This window comes from Gracilinanus agilis, chromosome 3 (genome assembly GCF_016433145.1).
Source record: "Gracilinanus agilis isolate LMUSP501 chromosome 3, AgileGrace, whole genome shotgun sequence".
Classification (NCBI taxonomy): Eukaryota; Metazoa; Chordata; class Mammalia; order Didelphimorphia; family Didelphidae; genus Gracilinanus; species Gracilinanus agilis.
In genome coordinates, this window is record NC_058132.1 from 66,126,016 (window position 1) to 66,144,974 (window position 18,959).

At 38.5% G+C, this 18,959-nt stretch overlaps 1 protein-coding gene across 1 annotated transcript in view; it reads right to left on the reverse strand.

The window, feature by feature from the left end:
- Nucleotides 1-18,065: 18,065 nt before the first annotated feature.
- RPA2 (replication protein A2) overlaps nt 18,066-18,959 on the reverse strand; it is a 28,140-nt gene continuing 27,246 nt past the window's right edge. Inside the window, exon 8 of the mRNA XM_044668744.1 lies at nt 18,066-18,674. Within this exon, the coding sequence (XP_044524679.1) occupies nt 18,567-18,674 (108 nt within the window). The 3' untranslated portion in view covers nt 18,066-18,566. The remainder of the gene's footprint in view (nt 18,675-18,959) is intronic.

Below are 18,959 nucleotides of genomic sequence, written 5' to 3' on the forward strand. Positions count from 1 at the left end.
CTACCCATAGGTTCAGTGATTATACAAACGTATTAGCTTATAGAAGACTAATTATACTCCAACTGAAACAGAAACTTGGGGTGCAGAGCAAATGCACTTAAGTAACTCCAATTGTATACAGAGAATACTGTATATAAATGGGTTGCCTCTAGTAAAACATGTCTAGATGTTAACTATATTCAAATGGACTTAATCTTAAGGATTCTGTATTAATAGGCAAATAAGTCCAAATGCTAATTTATTCTAGTTGTTTGGGACATGGAATTGCTACATATTCAGATTGAAAACAGCTTACATACCACGCTTGCATTGGTCCATTTCTTCCATTAACCACTTGCTTTGATTATAGAAATTTGCTATAAAAGGAAAAAGCAGGGACAAAGATTATAACAGCCTCAAAACCAGTCCCTTCAGGCATAAGCCTGAAAGAGAACAGAATGAGTTATTACATGTAAACTAGCATCCTTAATTCTGTTTGAGTTCAGGTAAGAGTCTCAGTTGAGAATCAATCATGATGTAACAATTCCACCTCGAAGCCAGACTCGGAAATAATCAGATGGAAACATTCCTATTCATAAGTTGGGAAGATCCCATCGCAGCTCTGCTGAGATTGTCCTCTCCATTTTTTTACAGAGAGGAACGTTCATCTGTCACAATTCAGGATCTCTTGTGGTGGGTTACTGACTTAATAATCCATCAAACTATACCTGAATTCAAAACTCAAGATAAATTATAGTCCCAAGAATTTTTACCTCAAATAGCAAAATTTCACTATTCATAAAGTGATGTTCAAGACTAGTCAAAATGCTAGTGTGGGGAGTGTGGAATAGTAGCTCTTTCCTCAGAACTACATTGACTATTGTTTTAACCAAATGTGCTCCAAATCTGCTGTTGCTATGGCAGCCCTGAGACATTCAGGTTATAGCTAACAGAGTCCTAACAGGTGAAAATTGTCTCCGTGCTCTTATGACAGAACTCAGGATGCCGAAAAAATAAAAAATATTATATTTATTATTTTTGTATCATTTATTATAAAATCAAGTCATCTCATATAAGCTTTTAGGTAAGTATCTGTAACTAGGATGCTAGAAAGGTTAGTCCCAGTTGTTAGTCAACTGGGATAAAATAAGGAGGAAGTTAGCTTAGGAGCTCCTGTTATCAACCCTAAAATGTTACAGACACAGCTGTATCTTTATTCCTGATAAAGATAACCATATAGAGTCAGTATTTGCTTTTATGTCAATAACAGGATGCTCAGGTATTATTGTTGTCTCTTCCTAGAGTTATTAATTATAAGATCAATAAATCTACATTCATTATCCAACGGTATTAGTTACAGGATCAATAAAATGCATGGACTTTGTACTAGAATTTAGCAACTATTAGCTAACCTACTCTGAACATTTGATTTTGTTAATCTCTGCTCTGTATTAACTGTCAAAAGCCTATAAAAACAACAGTGAACATCCAAAAAATGTCTTTGCCACAGGCTTGGGCATAAGACCTGCTGCTCTAATTTTCCACAATTAAAGGTGGCTCTTCGACTCAGAATGATGGCCCATATTTTCTTTATTTCGCGCAATGCCAAGGCTTCTGGTGCATTCCCTTCTTTTAATACCAGAAAAAGGTGGAAGTGGGGGGTGCGTGGTTGGGCGGCCGTGGTGGGGCAGAGAGGGTAAGGCAGACTTCACTTCAGTGCTTATCACCACATCTTGGTATTTCATCAAATGCAGCAATTTTTGTTACATCTTTACAATTTTTAAGGTAACAATACTTTTTCTTTTTTTTTTTTGGTCAAGGAAGGGTTAAGTACCAAGTAAGTCTTAACTGTAGACTGCTTGTATTTTTTCTTTACTCAGGATACCTATGTCTTTTCTCATTCTGGGATTACTTCCAAACTAGCTTTCCTTGATTCCACTAAAACAATGGGGCAGTCAGTCTCTCCCACTGAAAGTCTAAGGTGAAAGTTAAATTTTCATCAATGAGACAATTCCTTCTTAAGTATGAAACTTCATTCATCTTTCCCAGCATTTTGGCTCTTTGCAGCTTTTTAGCAGTCTTTCTGGATGGCTGCATTTTCCTTTTTAGAAATCTTTCAAGCTAACAAAATCTACAAATGACACTAAACAGGATGCAAGACAAAGATTCTACTACAATAACAATATAGCCAAATTAACCAAGTTATCACATACTTGTTAGCCTTAACTTTTTCAATTTGCAATCATGAAAATTACCAAATTTGACTAAAATAAATTATGAGCCAAATTTATTACAGACCATAATGAAGTCTGACAGCAAGGAGTAGAGTTGATTCTCTACCTTGCTGATTGCTACTTTCATTTTCCTGAAGTATATTTTTAACCAAAACAAGATTGATTTACAACTTCTCTTATAGCTATTTTTAATTGCCTTTTGTTAAAAAGCAACCCATTTGGGCGGTTTGATTTCCTTTCCTAACTGTGTTTCCATCCATTTTCCCTCCCTCTTGCAAAATGAATCCAGTTGAAGGACTTTATCAAGTTGTTTCTTTTTTAAGTCCCATATGGAGAACAGGAAGATGGGCACAGGGGCAGTTTGCCAAGGCCCCAAAAATGTAAAATAGGGGCAAGGAAAGAAGAAAAACCAAAGTGTAGCAGCAGACTGAGTCCTGCCCAGGTCCTCAGGTGGGCACAGTGGCAGTCTGCCCTGGCCCCCACCACAGCAGCTGTGCAAATCTCCCCAAATACAAGGTTCTAGTAGGACATCCACCATCAACAGGAGCTTGTCATCTGTGAAGACCCAACCCCCATCCCTCCTCCCAGTGCACCGTCACTAAACCAAGGTGCCACGGGATGGAAGAAAAAAAAGGCAAAAAGGAAGGACTAATGGAGCAGAACGAGGGAGCACCATTTACTTTGGTATGGAGAGAGCCCGAGCTGAAGATGAAATTACCACTTGAGCCACATAAATTTTTTGGCAGAGGGTCCCGTCCAAAGAAGTGACAACTCAGGCAGTCTCCATATCAAGGGACGCAGCTTTATTGAGAGAGGGAGGAGGTACCAGAATCACCCTGATGATGGAGTGGCTGTGACAATGGAAGGGCCTGGAGGGAATTTTTTTTTTTTTAACCCTTAACTTCTGTGTATTGACTTATAGGTGGAAGAGTGGTAAGGGTAGGCAATGGGGGTCAAGTGACTTGCCCAGGGTCACACAGCTGGGAAGTGTCTGAGGCCGAATTTGAACCTAGGACCTCCCGTCTCTAGGTCTGGCTCTCAATCCACTGAGCTACCCAGCTGCCCCCACTGGAGGGAATTTTAAGAGTGTTTTTTCTCTTGGTTGGTTGTCATGGAAGGAATTGATTAAATGGTTGCTGTGGCAACTCTGGAAATTGGGCATTGTTTGAACCTATCCCCATGCAGCTGGGAAACTAAACCATCTATACTTGTTTGGAAACCTTGAAGGGAGCACCCAGGTAATGCTGACCAGATCCAAAGACCAATGTAGGAGTTTTCTCATAATTGTAAATCTTGAGCAATCCATATGTGCCCCATACTGAATAATTAGTTATGGTTTCCATCTTCCTTGGATTGCTTACAGATACTTGGTGGGGAATAGGACACTTTTTTTCCTGGATTCAGGGAATTGCAATGGTTTACTCTCTCCCTCCCTACTTGGATTCTGTGCCTATGTTGATTGGCCTTTGTTGTAGAACATCCCAGCCCACTTCCTCATTAGTAACCTGTCTTCATGGCAACCCCCCTCAGTGGGAGCAAGAGGCACTTGAATCTCACTCTCATCTGAATTGCAAGGAAGAATGCACACACAGTTGAGTACAGAAATACATTTTATTTATTTGTTTGTTTTTAAGCCCTTACCTTCCATCTTGGAGTCAATACTGTGTATTGGCTCCAAGACAGAAGAGTAGTAAGGGTAGGCAGTGGGGGTCAAGTGACTTGCCCAGGGTCACACAGCTGGGAAGTGTCTGAGGTCAGATTTGAACTTAGGACCTCCCATCTCTAGGCCTGGCTCTCAATCCACTGAGCTACCCAGCTGCCCCCGAAATACATTTCTTTTAAAAAGATGAGGCTACATCCATTGAGGAATGGCTGAACACATTGTGGTATATGTTAGAATACTATTGTTCTATAAGAAATGATGAACAGGATGGTTAAAAAAACAAAAACAAAAAACCTGGGAAGGCTTAATGAACTGATGCAAAGTGAGCAGAACCAGGAAAGCACTGTACACAGTAACAGCATACACTGTGGCGATGGGTTAGCTACTCTGATCCAAGATAATTCCAAAGGACCAATGATTAAAAATCTTATCCAGCTCTAGAGAGAAAACTGATGATCTCTGAGTGCAAAGTGAAGCATTTTTAAAGTTTATTTTTAATATGGAAATTTATTTTGCATGACCTCATAAGTATAATAAGAATCAAATTGCTTGTCTTCTCAAGGAATAATTGGCATTGTTCTTAAGGAGGGAGAAGAGATGGGAGAGAGGGAAAGAAGTGGGAATTCAAAATCTTAAAAAATTGTTAAAAATGTTTTATATGTAATTGGGAGATATTTAACAAAATAATTTAAATGATTACAAATAAAAAGATTAGGCAAAGGGGAAAATGAAAAGGAGGATATATTTAAAGAGGAATGTGTTTAAAAATCTATAAATGTAATTGGCCATATTAATAACAAAAACATGATTGTGTCAAGAGATGCAGAAAAAGCTTCTCATAAGATCCAACATCCATTATTATTAAAAATACTATAAAGTATATAAATAAATAGATACTTCCTTAATATGATAGGTTGCATCTATCTAAAACCAAGAGCTAACAATTTTTCAAGAAAAAGGAATGAAGAGAATTAGGCAAAAAAGAAACAAAATTGACATGTTTTGCAAATGATATGATGGTTTACATATAAAACCATAGGGAACCACAGTTAGGATAACACAGGATCTGGCTGCATCTACATTGAATGACTGGAAGGTATGGAACATAATATTCCGGAAAGCAAGAGAGCTGGGTCTACAACCAAGAATCAACTATCCAACAAAACTGACTATATTTTTGCAGAGGAAAGTATGGTCATTCAATAAAATTGAGGACTTCCAAGCATTCATAAAGAAAAAAACAGATTTAAACAGAGAGTTTGCTGCCTAAACATAGAACTCAAGAGAATTACCATGAGGTAATTAAGAGAGCGAAGTGGGGGTGGGGGAGAGCAGGCTCAGAGAAATCTTTTCTTTAAGGGACCCAATAACTTCAAACGATTTGTATCCCTAGAAGAAAAGAAGATATTGGAAATTATTAAAAATTGTTACTATCAACAAGGTAACTAGAAGAAGTTTACTTAGAGGGAACAGTGACAAACTGTATAGGATGAAATGTCAAGATATATATGTATATATATGTATGTATGTATGTATGTATAAATATATACAAAACTAGAGAGGAAAAAAGGAGATAATATTAAGAAAAATGGGAAAACAAAACGGAGTAAATTTATGTCGCATAAAGAAGCGCATGGGGTGAACAGGGGAGAAGATCAATACACTTGAAGGGTAAACAGATTGGAGAGAGGAAATATTTAATACTTAACTGCACTGAAATCAACTTAAAGAGGGAAGAATAATTAGAACCATTGGGGCAGAGAATTGATTCACGCCCTATAGAGAAGTAGAAGGGTAACAAAAGGGCTGGTGGGGAGGGAAGCAACACTAGGGAGGCAGAGGGTGAGAGGGGGTAGCTTAAAAAGACCCTAAAGAAGAATAAGAGGGGAATAAGAAGGGAGAGGGGAGAAAGGGAAGTACAATAAGGGAGGGGATTCAGGGGAACTGATTAAAAACAAAACACTGATATAGAAGGAAATTGTGAAAGAAGAAAGGGCAGGATAAGGAGAGAGAATCAAAATGTCTGGGAATACACAGTTGATAATTATAACTCTGAATGTGAATGGGATGAACTCACCCATAAAATGGAAGCAAATAGCAGAGTGGATTAGAAACCAAAATCCTACCATATGTTATCTACAAGAAACACACATGAGACAGGCAGACATAGTAAAAATGAAAGGCTGGAGCAAAATCTATTGAGCTTCAACTGAGAAAAAGAAGGCAAAGTTGCAATCATGATTTCTGACAGAGCCAAAGTAAAAACAGATCTGGTTAAAAGAGATAGGAAAGGTAATTACATCCTGATAAAAGGCAGTATAAACAATGAAGAAATATCAGTACACAACATGTATGCATGAAATGGTATATCCAGATTTCTAAAGGAAAAGCTAGTGGAGCTCAAGGGCAAAATTGATAGCAAAACTATACTAGTGGGTGACCTCAACCTTCTCCTATCAGATATAGATAAATCAAACCTAAAAATAAATAAGAAAGAGATAAGAGAGGTGAATGAAATCCTATGAAAATTAGAGTTAATAGCTATATGAAGAAAAATAAATAGGGACAAAAAGGAATACACCTTTTCAGCAGCACATGGAACATTCATAAAGATTGAGCATGTACTAGGGTATAGAAACATGGCAAACAAATGCAAAAAAGCAGAAATAATAAATGCAACCTTATCAGATCATAATGCAATAAAAATAGTTATTAGCTAGGATACATGGAGAGGCAAACCAAAAACTGATTGGAAATTAAATAATATGATTCTCCAAAATAAATTAGTGAAAGAACAAATCATAGAAACAATTAATAATTTTATTGAAGACAATAACAATGATGAGACTTCTTACCAAAACCTATGGGATGCAGCCAAAGTAGTTCTAAGGGGAAAATTTATATTGCTAAGTACATATATTAACAAATTAGGAAGGGCAAAGGTTAATGAATTGGGCATGCAAGTTAAAAAACTAAAAAATGAACAAATTAAAAATCCCCAGATGAAAACTAAATTAGAAATACTAAAAATCAAAGGAGAAAATAATAACTCAAAAGTAAAAGAACTATTGAACTAATAAATAGACTAGAAGCTGGTATTTTGAAAAAACAGATAAAATAGACAAAGTACTGGTAAATCTAATAAAAAGAAGGAAAGAAGAAAACCAAATTAACAGTATCAGAGTTGAAAAGGGAGACCTCACCTCTAATGAAGAGGAAATGAAGGCAATCATTTAAAAGTATTTTGCCCAAATATATGGCAATAAATATAGCAATGTAGCTGATATGGATGAATATTTACAAAAATATAAATTGCCTAAATTAACAGCAGAAGAAATAGAATACTTAAATAATCAAATATCAGAAAAATAAATTGAACAAGCCATCAAAGAACTCCCTAAGAAAAAATCCTCAGGGCCTGATGGATTCACAAGTGAATTCTATCAAACATTCAAAGAACAACTAATATCAATACTATACAAATTAGTTGACATAAGCAAAGAAGGAGTCCTACCAAATTCCTTTTATGACACAAATATGGTACTGATTCCAAAGCCAGGTAGACCAAAAACAGAGAAAGAAAACTACAGACCAATCTCTCTAATGAACATAAATGCAAAAATCTTAAATAGAATGCTAGCAAAAAGACTCCAGCATCCATCATGATCAGGTGGGATTTATACCAGGAATGCAAGGATGATTCAACATTAGGAAAACCATCCACATAATTAACTATATCAACAAGCTAACAAACAAAAATCACATGATTATCTCAATAGATGCTGAAAAAGCCTTTGACAAAATACAACACCCATTCCTATCAAAAACACTAGAAAGTATAGGAATAGAAGGACCTTTCCAAAAAATAATAAACAGTATACATCTAAAACCATCGATAAGCATCCTATGCAATGGGGATAAATTAGAAGCCTTCCCAATAAGATCAGGAGTGAAACAAGGATGCCCATTATCACTTCTACTATTTAACATTGTACTAGGAACACTAGCAGTAGCAATTAGAGAAGAAAAAGAAATTGAAGGTATTAAAAAGGAAATGAGGAGATTAAGCTATCACTCTTTGCAGATGATATGATAGTCTACTTAAAAAATCCTAGAGAATCAACTAAAAAGCTAGTAGAAATAATCAACAACTTTAGCAAAGTGGCAGGATACAAAATAAATGCACATAAATCATCAGCATTTCTATATATTTCCAACACATCAAAGCAGCAAGAGGTAGAAAGAGAAACACCATTTAAAGTCACCCTAGACAATGTAAAAAACTTAGGAATCTATCTACCAAAACAAACACAGGAATTATACGAACACAGCTACAAAACACTTTCCAAACAATTAAAACTAGATCTAAACAATTGGAAAAACATTGGTTGCTTATGGGTAGGATGAGCTATTATAATAAAAATGACAATTATATCCAAATTAATTTACTTATTTAGTGCCATACCTATCAAACTACCAAGAAACTTTTTTACAGAATTAGAAAAAACTATAACAAAGTTCATTTGGAAGAGCAAAAGATCAAGAATATCAAGGGAAATAATGAAAAATAAATGTGAAGAAAGGTGGCCTAGCAGTACCAGATACTAAGCTATACTATAAAGCAGCAGTCATCAAAACAATATGGTACTGGTTAAGAGACAGAAGGGAGGATCAGTGGAATAGACTTGGGGTAAATGACGTCAACAAAGACAGTCTATGATAAACCCAAAGAGCCCAACTTTTGGTACAAAAATCCACTATTTGACAAAAACTGCTAGGAAAATTGGAAAACAATATGGGAAAGATTAGGTTTAGATCAACATCTCACACCCTACACCAAGATAAATACAGAGTAGGTGAATGACTTGTATATAAAGAAGGAAACTATAAGAAAATTAGGCAAACACAGAATAGTATACTTGTCAGATCTCTGGGAAAGGAAAGATTTTAAAACCAAGCAAGAGTTAGAAAAAAATTACAAAATGTAAAATAAATAATTTCAATTACATTAAATTAAAAAGGTTTTGTACAGACAAAAACAATGCAACTAAAATCAGAAGGGAAACAACAAAGTAGGAAAAAATCTTTATAACAAAAAACTCTGACAGAGATATAATTACTCAAATATACAAGGAGCTAAATCAATTGTATAAAAAATCAAGCCATTCCCCAATTAATAAATGGGCAAGGGGCATGAATAGGCAATTTTCAGATAAAGAAATCAAAAGTATCAATAAGCACATGAGAAAGTGTTCTAAATCTCTAATAATTAGAGAAATGCAAATCAAAACAACTCTGAGGTATTGCCTCACACCTAGCAGATTGGCTAAAATGACAACAGGGGAGAGTAATAAATGTTGGAGGAGATGTGGCAAAATTGAGACATTAAATGCACTGCTGGTGGAGTTGTGAATTGATCCAACCATTCTGGATGGCAATTTGGAATTATGCCCAAAGAGAGCTAAAAGATTGTCTGCCCTTTGATCCAGCCATAGCATGGCTGGGTTTGTACCCCAAAGAGATCATAGGGGGAAATGACTTGTACAAAAATATTTATAGCTGTGCTCTTTGTGGTGGCAAAAAACTGGAAAATGAGGGGATGCCCTTCAATTGGGGAATGGCTGAACAAATTGTGGTATATGCTGGTGATGGAATGCTATTGTGTTCAAAGGAATAATAAACTGGAGGAATTCCATGTGAACTGGAAAGACCTCCAGGAATTGATGCAGAGTGATAGGAGCAGAGACAGAAGAACATTGTACACAGAGACTGATACACTGTGGTAAAATCGAATGTAATGGACTTCTGTACTAGCAGCAATGCAATGACCCAGGACAATTCTGAGGGATTTATGGAAAAGAACGCTACCCACATTCAGAAGAAGAACTACAGGAGTGGAAACTTGGAAGAAAAACAACTGCTTGAACACATGGGTTGATACGGACACAATTTGTGATGTCGACTCTTAAAGACCACCCTAGTACAACTATCAACAATATGGAAATAGGTCTTGATTGATGACACATGAAGAAACCAGTGGAAATGTGCATTGGCTACTGGGGGGTGGGGGTGAGGGGAGAGAAAGCAAGAACATGAATCATGGAACCATGGAAAATGTTTTTCTAAAAAATAAACAAAATTAAATAAAAAAAAGAAAGCAATTTGGAATTATGCAAAGAAAGTAACTACAGGTCCATGGCTCTGAGTTTATACCACAAGAAAGTCATTAATATTCCAAAATATTTATAGCAGTTTATGTGACAGCTAAGAATTGGAAACAAAGTAGTTGCCCTTCAATTGGGGAATGCCTAAACCTGATTGTAATAGAATATTACTGTGCTGTAAGAAATAATACACATGGAAAACAGTATGGCAGAAACTAGGTATAGACCAATATCACACACCCTATACTAAAATAGGTATATGATTTAGATATAAAGGATGATACCAAAAGCAAATTAGGGGAACATAGAATAGTTTACCTGTCAGATTTATGGAGAAGGGAAGAATTTATGACTAAACAAGAGATAGAGAGAATTATGAGATGTAAAATGGATAATTTTATTATTATTAAATATATCAATTATATATCATGTAATATATAATATATAATAATATAATATATATTAAATTATGAAGATTTTGTACAAAAAAACCCAATATAAACAAGATTAGAAGGGAAACAACAATTTGGAGGGGAAATTTTATAAGAAATTTCTCTGATAATGTTCTCATTTCTCAAATATATAGAGAATTAAGTCAAAGTTATAAGAATACAAATTGTTCCTGAAATGACAAATGGTCAAAGAATATGAACAAGCATTTTTCCACTGAACAAGTCAAAGTTATCAAAAATCATATGAAAAAATGTTCTAAGTCTGTATCTCAGAGATAAAAAAAAATAAGGGGAAGGGGAAGGACCTACTTGTTTAAAAATATTTATGGCTGCTCTTTTTGTGTTGGCAAAGTTTTAAATTAAGGGGATGTCCATCAATTGAGAAATGGCTGAATAAATTGTTGGTAATGGGTGTGTAATTATGATTTGCTCCCCAAAACTCTCCCAGCTTCCCATCTTTGATCTCACATTATGTCCTTACTTTTTGGAGGTAAAGTTGTGAGTGTAGCTCCACCCTCTCTCTCCTCCCAGAAACATGGCTGGGACAGTTGGGTGAGTGACAGGCAGGAGAATTTTACTCACATGTTATTTACTTAGGTTTTTTCTTTTGTTCTTTTATTTCTTCTACTTCAAGTGATTATTAATAAATCTTATAAAATATAATACTTGGAGTTATTAGATATTAATTTTAATCTTACATTTTTTCTGACCACTATGGAGAATAGAATCCTTTATCTGTTTGGGAAAGCCTTTGGGTAGGATAAGTGAGTAGCTTAAAACCGAGTTTCCTCTCTGCCGTGGTTCTGTCACCCTTCCCCTCTGGGGGACTCTTTTCAGTGATGGGGACCTGCCCATGGGAGGACCCAAGCCTGTAGCTGCCCTCCCACTCACCGTTGCTGCTGCTGCTGTTGCAGTTGCTGCTGCCACCACTGCCCCTGCCTTCCACATTTGACCAGACACTGGCTGGGGACCCTTGTGAGCCATTTTCTGTGTGGCTGGTAAAGTATAAATCCCCCTTTCCATTATATTCTGAATATCCAAGAGCTTGCTGCTGCCTTAGAAGTCCAGGCTTTTCTCTTAGGCAACAAATAGCTTCCTCAGGGTTTTCACCTGAGGGCAAGTTTCCACCCTCTTAACTCCCTGCCCACATAGCTGGGGAGAGCAATTGAGGGGAGCAGCATTCCCCTGCCTATGGTGGCAATAGAAGCAATCAACTCCCTGGCGTTTTTTATCCCTGGGGGGAAGGAAAGTAAGGTTACTCTTCCAAACTCCTCGTCAGTACATATTAGAGTAATGCCACCTATGGACAGGAAGTAGAATTACAAGCATGGCCCAGTTTTCTGCCTATCTCAAATAGCTCTCATTCCGAGAGAGCATTACCAAGCTTGCATAACTCAAAGTTTTAGGGTGTCTTTTCTTATTACTGTTCCTGGATACACTTGTCCTTGCTGTTAGCTTGAGTAATCTCAAGATTCAGAAGGGAGATTCATTCCCCTTACTATCTAAGCCTGCCCAGCCTCTGCAACACATCCAATATGGGGTTCATTCACACTATGCTCAGTGTGGAAATCCACTCCTTGTATGGGGAACCCCAGAAGTGTGACCAAAGGAATCTAGATGATGATACTCGGGAGGGGAAGGAACGTTAAAGAGTCTGGCAGTGAATTTTAAGCCTTTTTAGACTCCATTTGCCTTATTGATATTGTTTCAATTTATTCCTCTCCAAATAGTGAAGAAGTCTCTGTAATGCAGCTATTAGAATTGGAGAATAGGACTCTTGAATTCATTGTTCACTTCCTGTCACATATATTGTATTTGCTGATTGTTTGAAGATTTAATTTTGGTTTTTTAAGTTCACATATTAATCTAACCTAATATCTTCTGTTATACTAAGTCATTTTAAGCTACTGTGCTTTGGCCATTATCTATATGCTCTGTTACTTTGCCTTTATTTGTACCCTTTCCCTATGACTGGATTGGAGAATATACCATTATGTTATAAAGAATATAGGACTCTTGAATACTGCTAGGCTTCTAGGGGACATTGGTTAGGGAAGCTGTGTCTTTGTATTCCACCAGGTAGTTGGTGACTGAAGGATACCAACTCAGTCACCTTTGCTTGATGGTATAAGTCCCCTTCTATATAAGTGCCCAGGCAGGACCCTTAATGTTTTGGTGGATAAGTAACCCTTTCAGGTCCCACCTGGATATTGGGCTCTAATTAGCTTTGGATCACGTTTCATCTGACTGTGTTGCTCCCTCCCCAAGGATTGTGATATAATGACCACTCAGGAAGGTATTTAATAAAACTTTATCTATTGATCTTAAATAGGAAAAGGAATAATCAGGAACAGATTGGGGATAGGAGACCCTGTCACACTAATATCTATGATCAATAATCCCTCACAACTGTAGGCTGTTGTTTCAGTAAGCTGGGCTATTGTTCTTCACCCATTCTGCTTCAGCTTGGCCACTGCCAAACCAGAGAGAGTAATCTGCTCAGTTGGAACAGATATTGATGATCTCTCTCAGCTTTCTTATTATCAGTTTATGGTATGTCAGCCTGACAGGAAATAATCACCCTTCATCTCCCTCTGCTTCTTCACCTTCCCTCCTCCTGGTTACCACCCAGGCCCAGATACCTAAATATCTAATGATGATTCAAATGCCTAAAGATCTAGGGAGGTTCAGAGAGAACCAATGACTCACAGTCAGAGACCCACAGATCACTGCTCCAAGATCAAAGATCAATTGTCCAAGCTCAAAGACCAAAGACCCCGCTCCCAGATGACTGTTAGGGGTATTTTTATCCTCAGGCCAACTGCCTTTGCTCCTGTCCTCATGGCATCCAGGAACATTCCGATGTCTCCCACTGTCTCCCTTGTTAATCAAGGTGAGACTAACAATCCTCAAAGTTTGAATATAACAATTATAAAAGTCCATATACAACTTGGACAAACCCTTTTTCATGGCAAAAACCATAGCTCCTTATGGATGCTGGGTTTGTCACCAGATCCACTGAGGTCATATGTTGCCTAACCAGCATTTTGGTCCTTTTTGCCTTTGTTAATTGTCACATAGATGATGATGGATGGACTCCATCAAACTGGTTACAACCTGTATACAACCTTTGGAGAATTTAATGAGCTGAAAATTTCTATTTGGTTTTAAGAGGTCTTCAGAAGTGATTTTCAGATATCTAGTAGCTCCACTATCTCTGACTGATCATTTGCCTACCTTTGACACGTGTAATAAGAGGTAACGATCTATTTAGTAGTTGGAAATGAAGTCCGACAGCACTATTGTGTCCCCTGCCTCCTCCCAGGTTTGCACAGTGTAAGGGGGGGAAAGGGTTTTTGGTCAAATATGTTTAAAGGTGGTCGCCAGAAGAAATTCCCCCAATTTAGGAATAACCTCAAATCAAAACTGACTTTTATGGAAGTTTATTACAATTGAGAAGAGAGAGAAGAAATAAGGAAATAAGAATCTAACACAGTAGGTAATTTACTACAATCCTCTAATTAATCCAGGTAGATCTAATTAACCCTCAGCCGAGAATCACAGGACCAGAGGTCCGGAGGTGAATGAAGCAAATCTTCATTCACAGAGTCCATTAAAGGGAAGTTCCTTAAGAGAAGTTTAGGAAGATTCAGTCTTTAAACTCACCACATGGACTTCTAAAGAAGATATTGAAAGCAGTCTCACCAAGGTTTCAGCATTCCAGCCAGCACTCCTCCACAGACCAGAAGAGCTCCTTCACCAGCAGCCCTCTTAACCAGAAGCCCCCCTCCAACAGAAGACCTTCTCCTTTTAAAGGGGTCACTTATGTGTCACCTCCTGTGCCTTCCCCCTAGTTTGCGTGTCCAATCACAATAGAAGCTTCTCATAGAAATGCCTAGGGGGCAGTCAGTTGATTCTGATTCCTCACCCACTCTAGCATGCGTGTGTTATGGACCTCCCAGAATTGGAGGTGCTCTCACCTTTGGTGATTAAATCTAAAGATGGGCAGTGTGGACTTAATCTAATTTATCACAACAGCTAATATCTGAGGGAAGATTTGAAACCCTGGAAGATGACTCCAAGCATGGCACTACCCAGAAGTACCCCTAGAACACAGATGTTAATATGTAGTTTTCTAAGTCAATATGTAACCCATGAGGCTTGCTACATCTGGTTTCCTGCGCCCCATTTCTTAGTGTCACGTCACTGCTTTAGAGAACTACAATCTCTAAAGTCCAGTGGTGGAATGTCTGGTTCTTCTATGTGATGGATAAAGGAGTAGAAGCTAAAAGTCACTTGCCTCAAATTACTGCCAAAAAACAGGACCTACATGGTGCCTCTATCCTACGCCACAGGAGTCAAACTTGACTTTAGTGCTATTTCTGGAAGCAGATTAGAAGGTAAATGGGAGGGGGCAGCTAGGTGACTCTGTGGATAGAGAGCCAAGCCTAGAGATGAGAAAGGGTTTCAAAACAAAGTTAATAGGGAAATCTTTAACAAAATAAATAAAAACACCACATAATGTTAATTGTGGCTTTCTAAGTCAATATGTGATTGTAGGAATCTGTTTCTATTTTGAGTTTGACAACACAGGTCTATGCAGTTAGAACCATGTGACATACTAAACATGGAGCCCAGGGTCTAAATATTCCAGACTATCACATCCTGCCAAGGAATCACCCATCCAATTTGTGTTCTGTCTATGACCATGCAGGAGTAATTAAAGCAGTTTAGAAAGAAATATTCAAGTTTACAAAATAGGTCTTCCTGGAATTCTGGGAAAATGGCAGCGTAGAAGCAGCAAGGCTCCAGACCTCCATAAAGCCCTTCACCACCAATCAAGGACAAAGGGCTCCGAGGGAACAGAAAACCAAATCTGACAACACAACAGAGCTGGGGAATCTGCCAGCTGAACCCAACTTAAAAGGTACATGGGGAAAAAAAAAGAAAAAAAAAGCCTGAATTCTTGGAACTGTCCTGTGGGAGGGGGAAAGAAAGGAGGAAGATCCCAGATCCCCTCCTCCACCTAATGTGCTGAGTCCAGTGGATCTTGGAATCTCTGGATGAGCTGGGTTGCTAGTCCCAGGGAGTGCCTCCCTGGCACAGATGTGCCAAACTCAAGGCTCTGATCATACCTTCCACCTTGCCCTCCCCTCTCCTCCCTCCCCTTCTCTCCAGGTTTTGATCTCAGGGCACTTCTAGCTCTGCAGATCAACCCCACCTGGCTTAATCCTATCAACAAACAAGAAGTCTTCAGAGGGCAGAGAAGCTCCAACATCCCTCCCCCACAGACTACAATGAAAGTAGCCTAATTTACTTCTCTAGCTTTTTCCACCGGCTGGGGAAAATCTGGCCTCAAGTCCCATTAACCTAATTAACTAACAAAACAGAGAAGAAGACCTCCCAGGACTGAATAGACCAAACCCACAGATAAAAAAAAAAAAATGATCTGAGGACCAAGATTATAGCCAATTACAGGGGAGAAAGAAGGAAAAAATATTAGTAAACAAGAGAAAAAGAAAAAAGAAACCACAATCCACAGGTTCTATCCAGAAACTGAAAAAAGAGCGAATGGATCAGAAGAAGGTAAAGGAACACCAAGAAAAAACATAAAAATTTCAGTGAAATGCACACAGGCTTTGGAAGAACTTAAAATTCAATTAACTCAAGAACTCAAAATTCAAGTAACTCAAGAACTCAGAAAACAATCAACAGAGGCTGAAGACAATCGGGAAAAGGAAATACATGATTCAAAACAAGAAAATAATGTCTTAAAAGCCCAAATTTACCAGCTGAAAAAAATGAGGTAAAGAAGGTGAAAGATGATCTACAAAGAAAATCAGACCAGAAGAATAAGGATGATCAAGTTTACAAAACATTCATAGCAGTACTTTTTTATGTAGTAGTTAAAAAAATAAAACCTAGAAAGAAAAGCCAATTCATTGAATAGAAAATGATTGAACAAAAATGGCATATGAGCATAACATATAATTGCCCCTTTAGAAAATGATGAAAACAACTAATTCATAAAAACATGAGCCAATTAGAATACAAGGAGGGAGGAAAAGAAACACCAGGACAATATGCAGACAGACTCCAATGACACAACTGAAGATGACACCAGAAGACAACTGAGAACAGAATAGTACATACACAGATTTTAAAAGCAGAAAGGAAAAAGGTAGCATATACCCAAATAGTCATAGAGGCACCTTTTGTGGTAAGAACTAGAAACAAAATTAGTGTCTGTTGATTGGGGAACAGCTTAACAAATTTTGCACTGTGCATTTAAGGGAATATTGTGCTGTAAAAAACAGTGAATGAGGGCTAGCTAGGTGGCTAAAGGGATAGAGCTCCAGATTTGGGGACAGGAGGTCCTGGGTTCCAATCTCATCACAGAAACTTCCTACCTGTGTGACCCTGGGCAAGTCACTTAGCCCCATTGCCTAGCTCTTACCACTCATCTTTTTTTGAATCAAGACAGTATTGATTCTAAGATAGACAGGAAGGGTTTAAAAAAAAAAAAGGAAGAAAAAGAAAAGTGAATGAAGAATTCAGAGAAATATGGGAAAACTGGCATGAACCAATGCAGAATTGAATCAGAGCAATATCCAGAGCAAGTCTATTGCAATATAGATCAAACAATGGAAAAAGGTAGAAAAATTACTAAATGAAAAAACAGTAAGTGGTCCAGTCAACAGTAATACTATAAACCATCTTGTTCTCCTCAGAGGTAGGGGACTGCAGAAATCTGCATACAGGCAAATGATTGACCCCAGTGTCACTCTGGTACAGGCCCTCTCTGTCTCCAGCCAGACCTACTGCAATGGCCTGTAGATAAGTTGCTCCCTATTCAATCCAGCCTCTCAGTGGTCAAATGGATCTTTAGCTAGAGCCAATATATCCCACTTTCCCTGGGTTAGTCAACTCCAGGGGCCAAATGTGAAATCCTGTTGGTGTTCAAAGCCTTTCATTGCTGGGCCCTTTTTTCCCTTTCCAGTTTTCTCAGCATTGTGTACCTCCTTGAATTCTATGATCTGGTGACATGGGCCTCCTGGCTATTCCTGGCACAATCCATCTGCCTACTCCAGGAATTTTCACTGGCCATCCCATGTGCCTGGAACTCTGCCTCATCTCTGCCTCTTGCCTTCCTGCTGCCCTAGCTAAAATCTCCCCATCTACAAGAAGCCTTTACTGAGCCCCCTTAACACCAGGGATTTCTCTCTGGTGATTATTTCCAATTCACCTCATCTACATTCTGTTTAAGCAATGCATGTTTCTCATCCATAAGGCTGTGAGCTCCTCTTCCCTTTCTCTGGATATGCAATGCTAGGCACAGTGACAGGCACAAAGGGGGCATTTTCATGAAAGCTTGTTGACTGTTCAATGCATCACCAAACTGGCTGGATTTACAGAATGCTTTTTCTTTGTTAGAAGAAGATTCGCTGTATCTGGAAATGAGTATGATGTAAAAACAAGACAGCAATAAAACTCATTTTCTAAAAAGACAAAGTTCCAATTCCAGAAATGTGTCAATGAGTTAATGAAACAAGAACACTTTTAAGAAAAGTGAAACAGAGGCAAGGACATGTTTATTTTGCACACTACCTAATCTACCTTCTGTTCTTCTGCACGATGCATTTCCATGGTATGCACACACTTATCGATCCAGTCACCCCAGTGTCTGAGGATGTGAGCAGCCTGTCTGAAGTATACTGGAAGCCACACGCCTCAAACAAGGTTCATCTCACCTTGCTCTCTGGCTCCCTGACACCCAGGCCTGCCCATTTTCTCCTGAGGAATGGAAGCTTTAAGATGCCAGTTTTCAAGTCCTCTTTTAAATAATATTTCCCATGACTCCTCCAGGGCCAAATATCTCTGCAAGTTTTTGCTAGCTGACAAGTATGTTCGGTTTGTTAATGACTTCCTGCCCATGGAGCTTCAAAAGGAGCTAGTGGGGCAGAAAGTCTAAGGGGGGCTTCGGAGAGTGTCCGTGGAAAACCTTGTCAATCTCTACTTCCATTCGCTGCACAGCAGGAGTCAAGGTTCTTGTGAAACCAGAACTAGCTGGCGGTCACTCTGCGTCTGTGGATTTGAAGTGGTCGTCGTCCACAGTGGAATAGATGTGACCTTCGTTGCTGAGAAAATCAACAGCTTGCCTAGAGGGGAGCCAGAACACAAACTCAGCTCACTTCAGTTAACATGAAAGAGAGAGAAGGTGGCCAGAGGCCTCCCCTCACTTCCTGTAGCTACAGACCATGGCTGAGCTATGGCCTTGGTCAAGGCAGAGTTTCTAAGGCAAGTCTGAATCCAGGTCTCTTATGGGGCAAGGCAAAGGCTGTGAAATTTCTGTGGCTGAGCAGAGTTCAGAGCCACTGTGGACTGGCTGCAGGATGAACTCCAAGCAGTGTGGTCTAGTGGGAAAAGTGTGGACCTTGGCCTCCCTCACCTCCTAGCTGTGAGATTT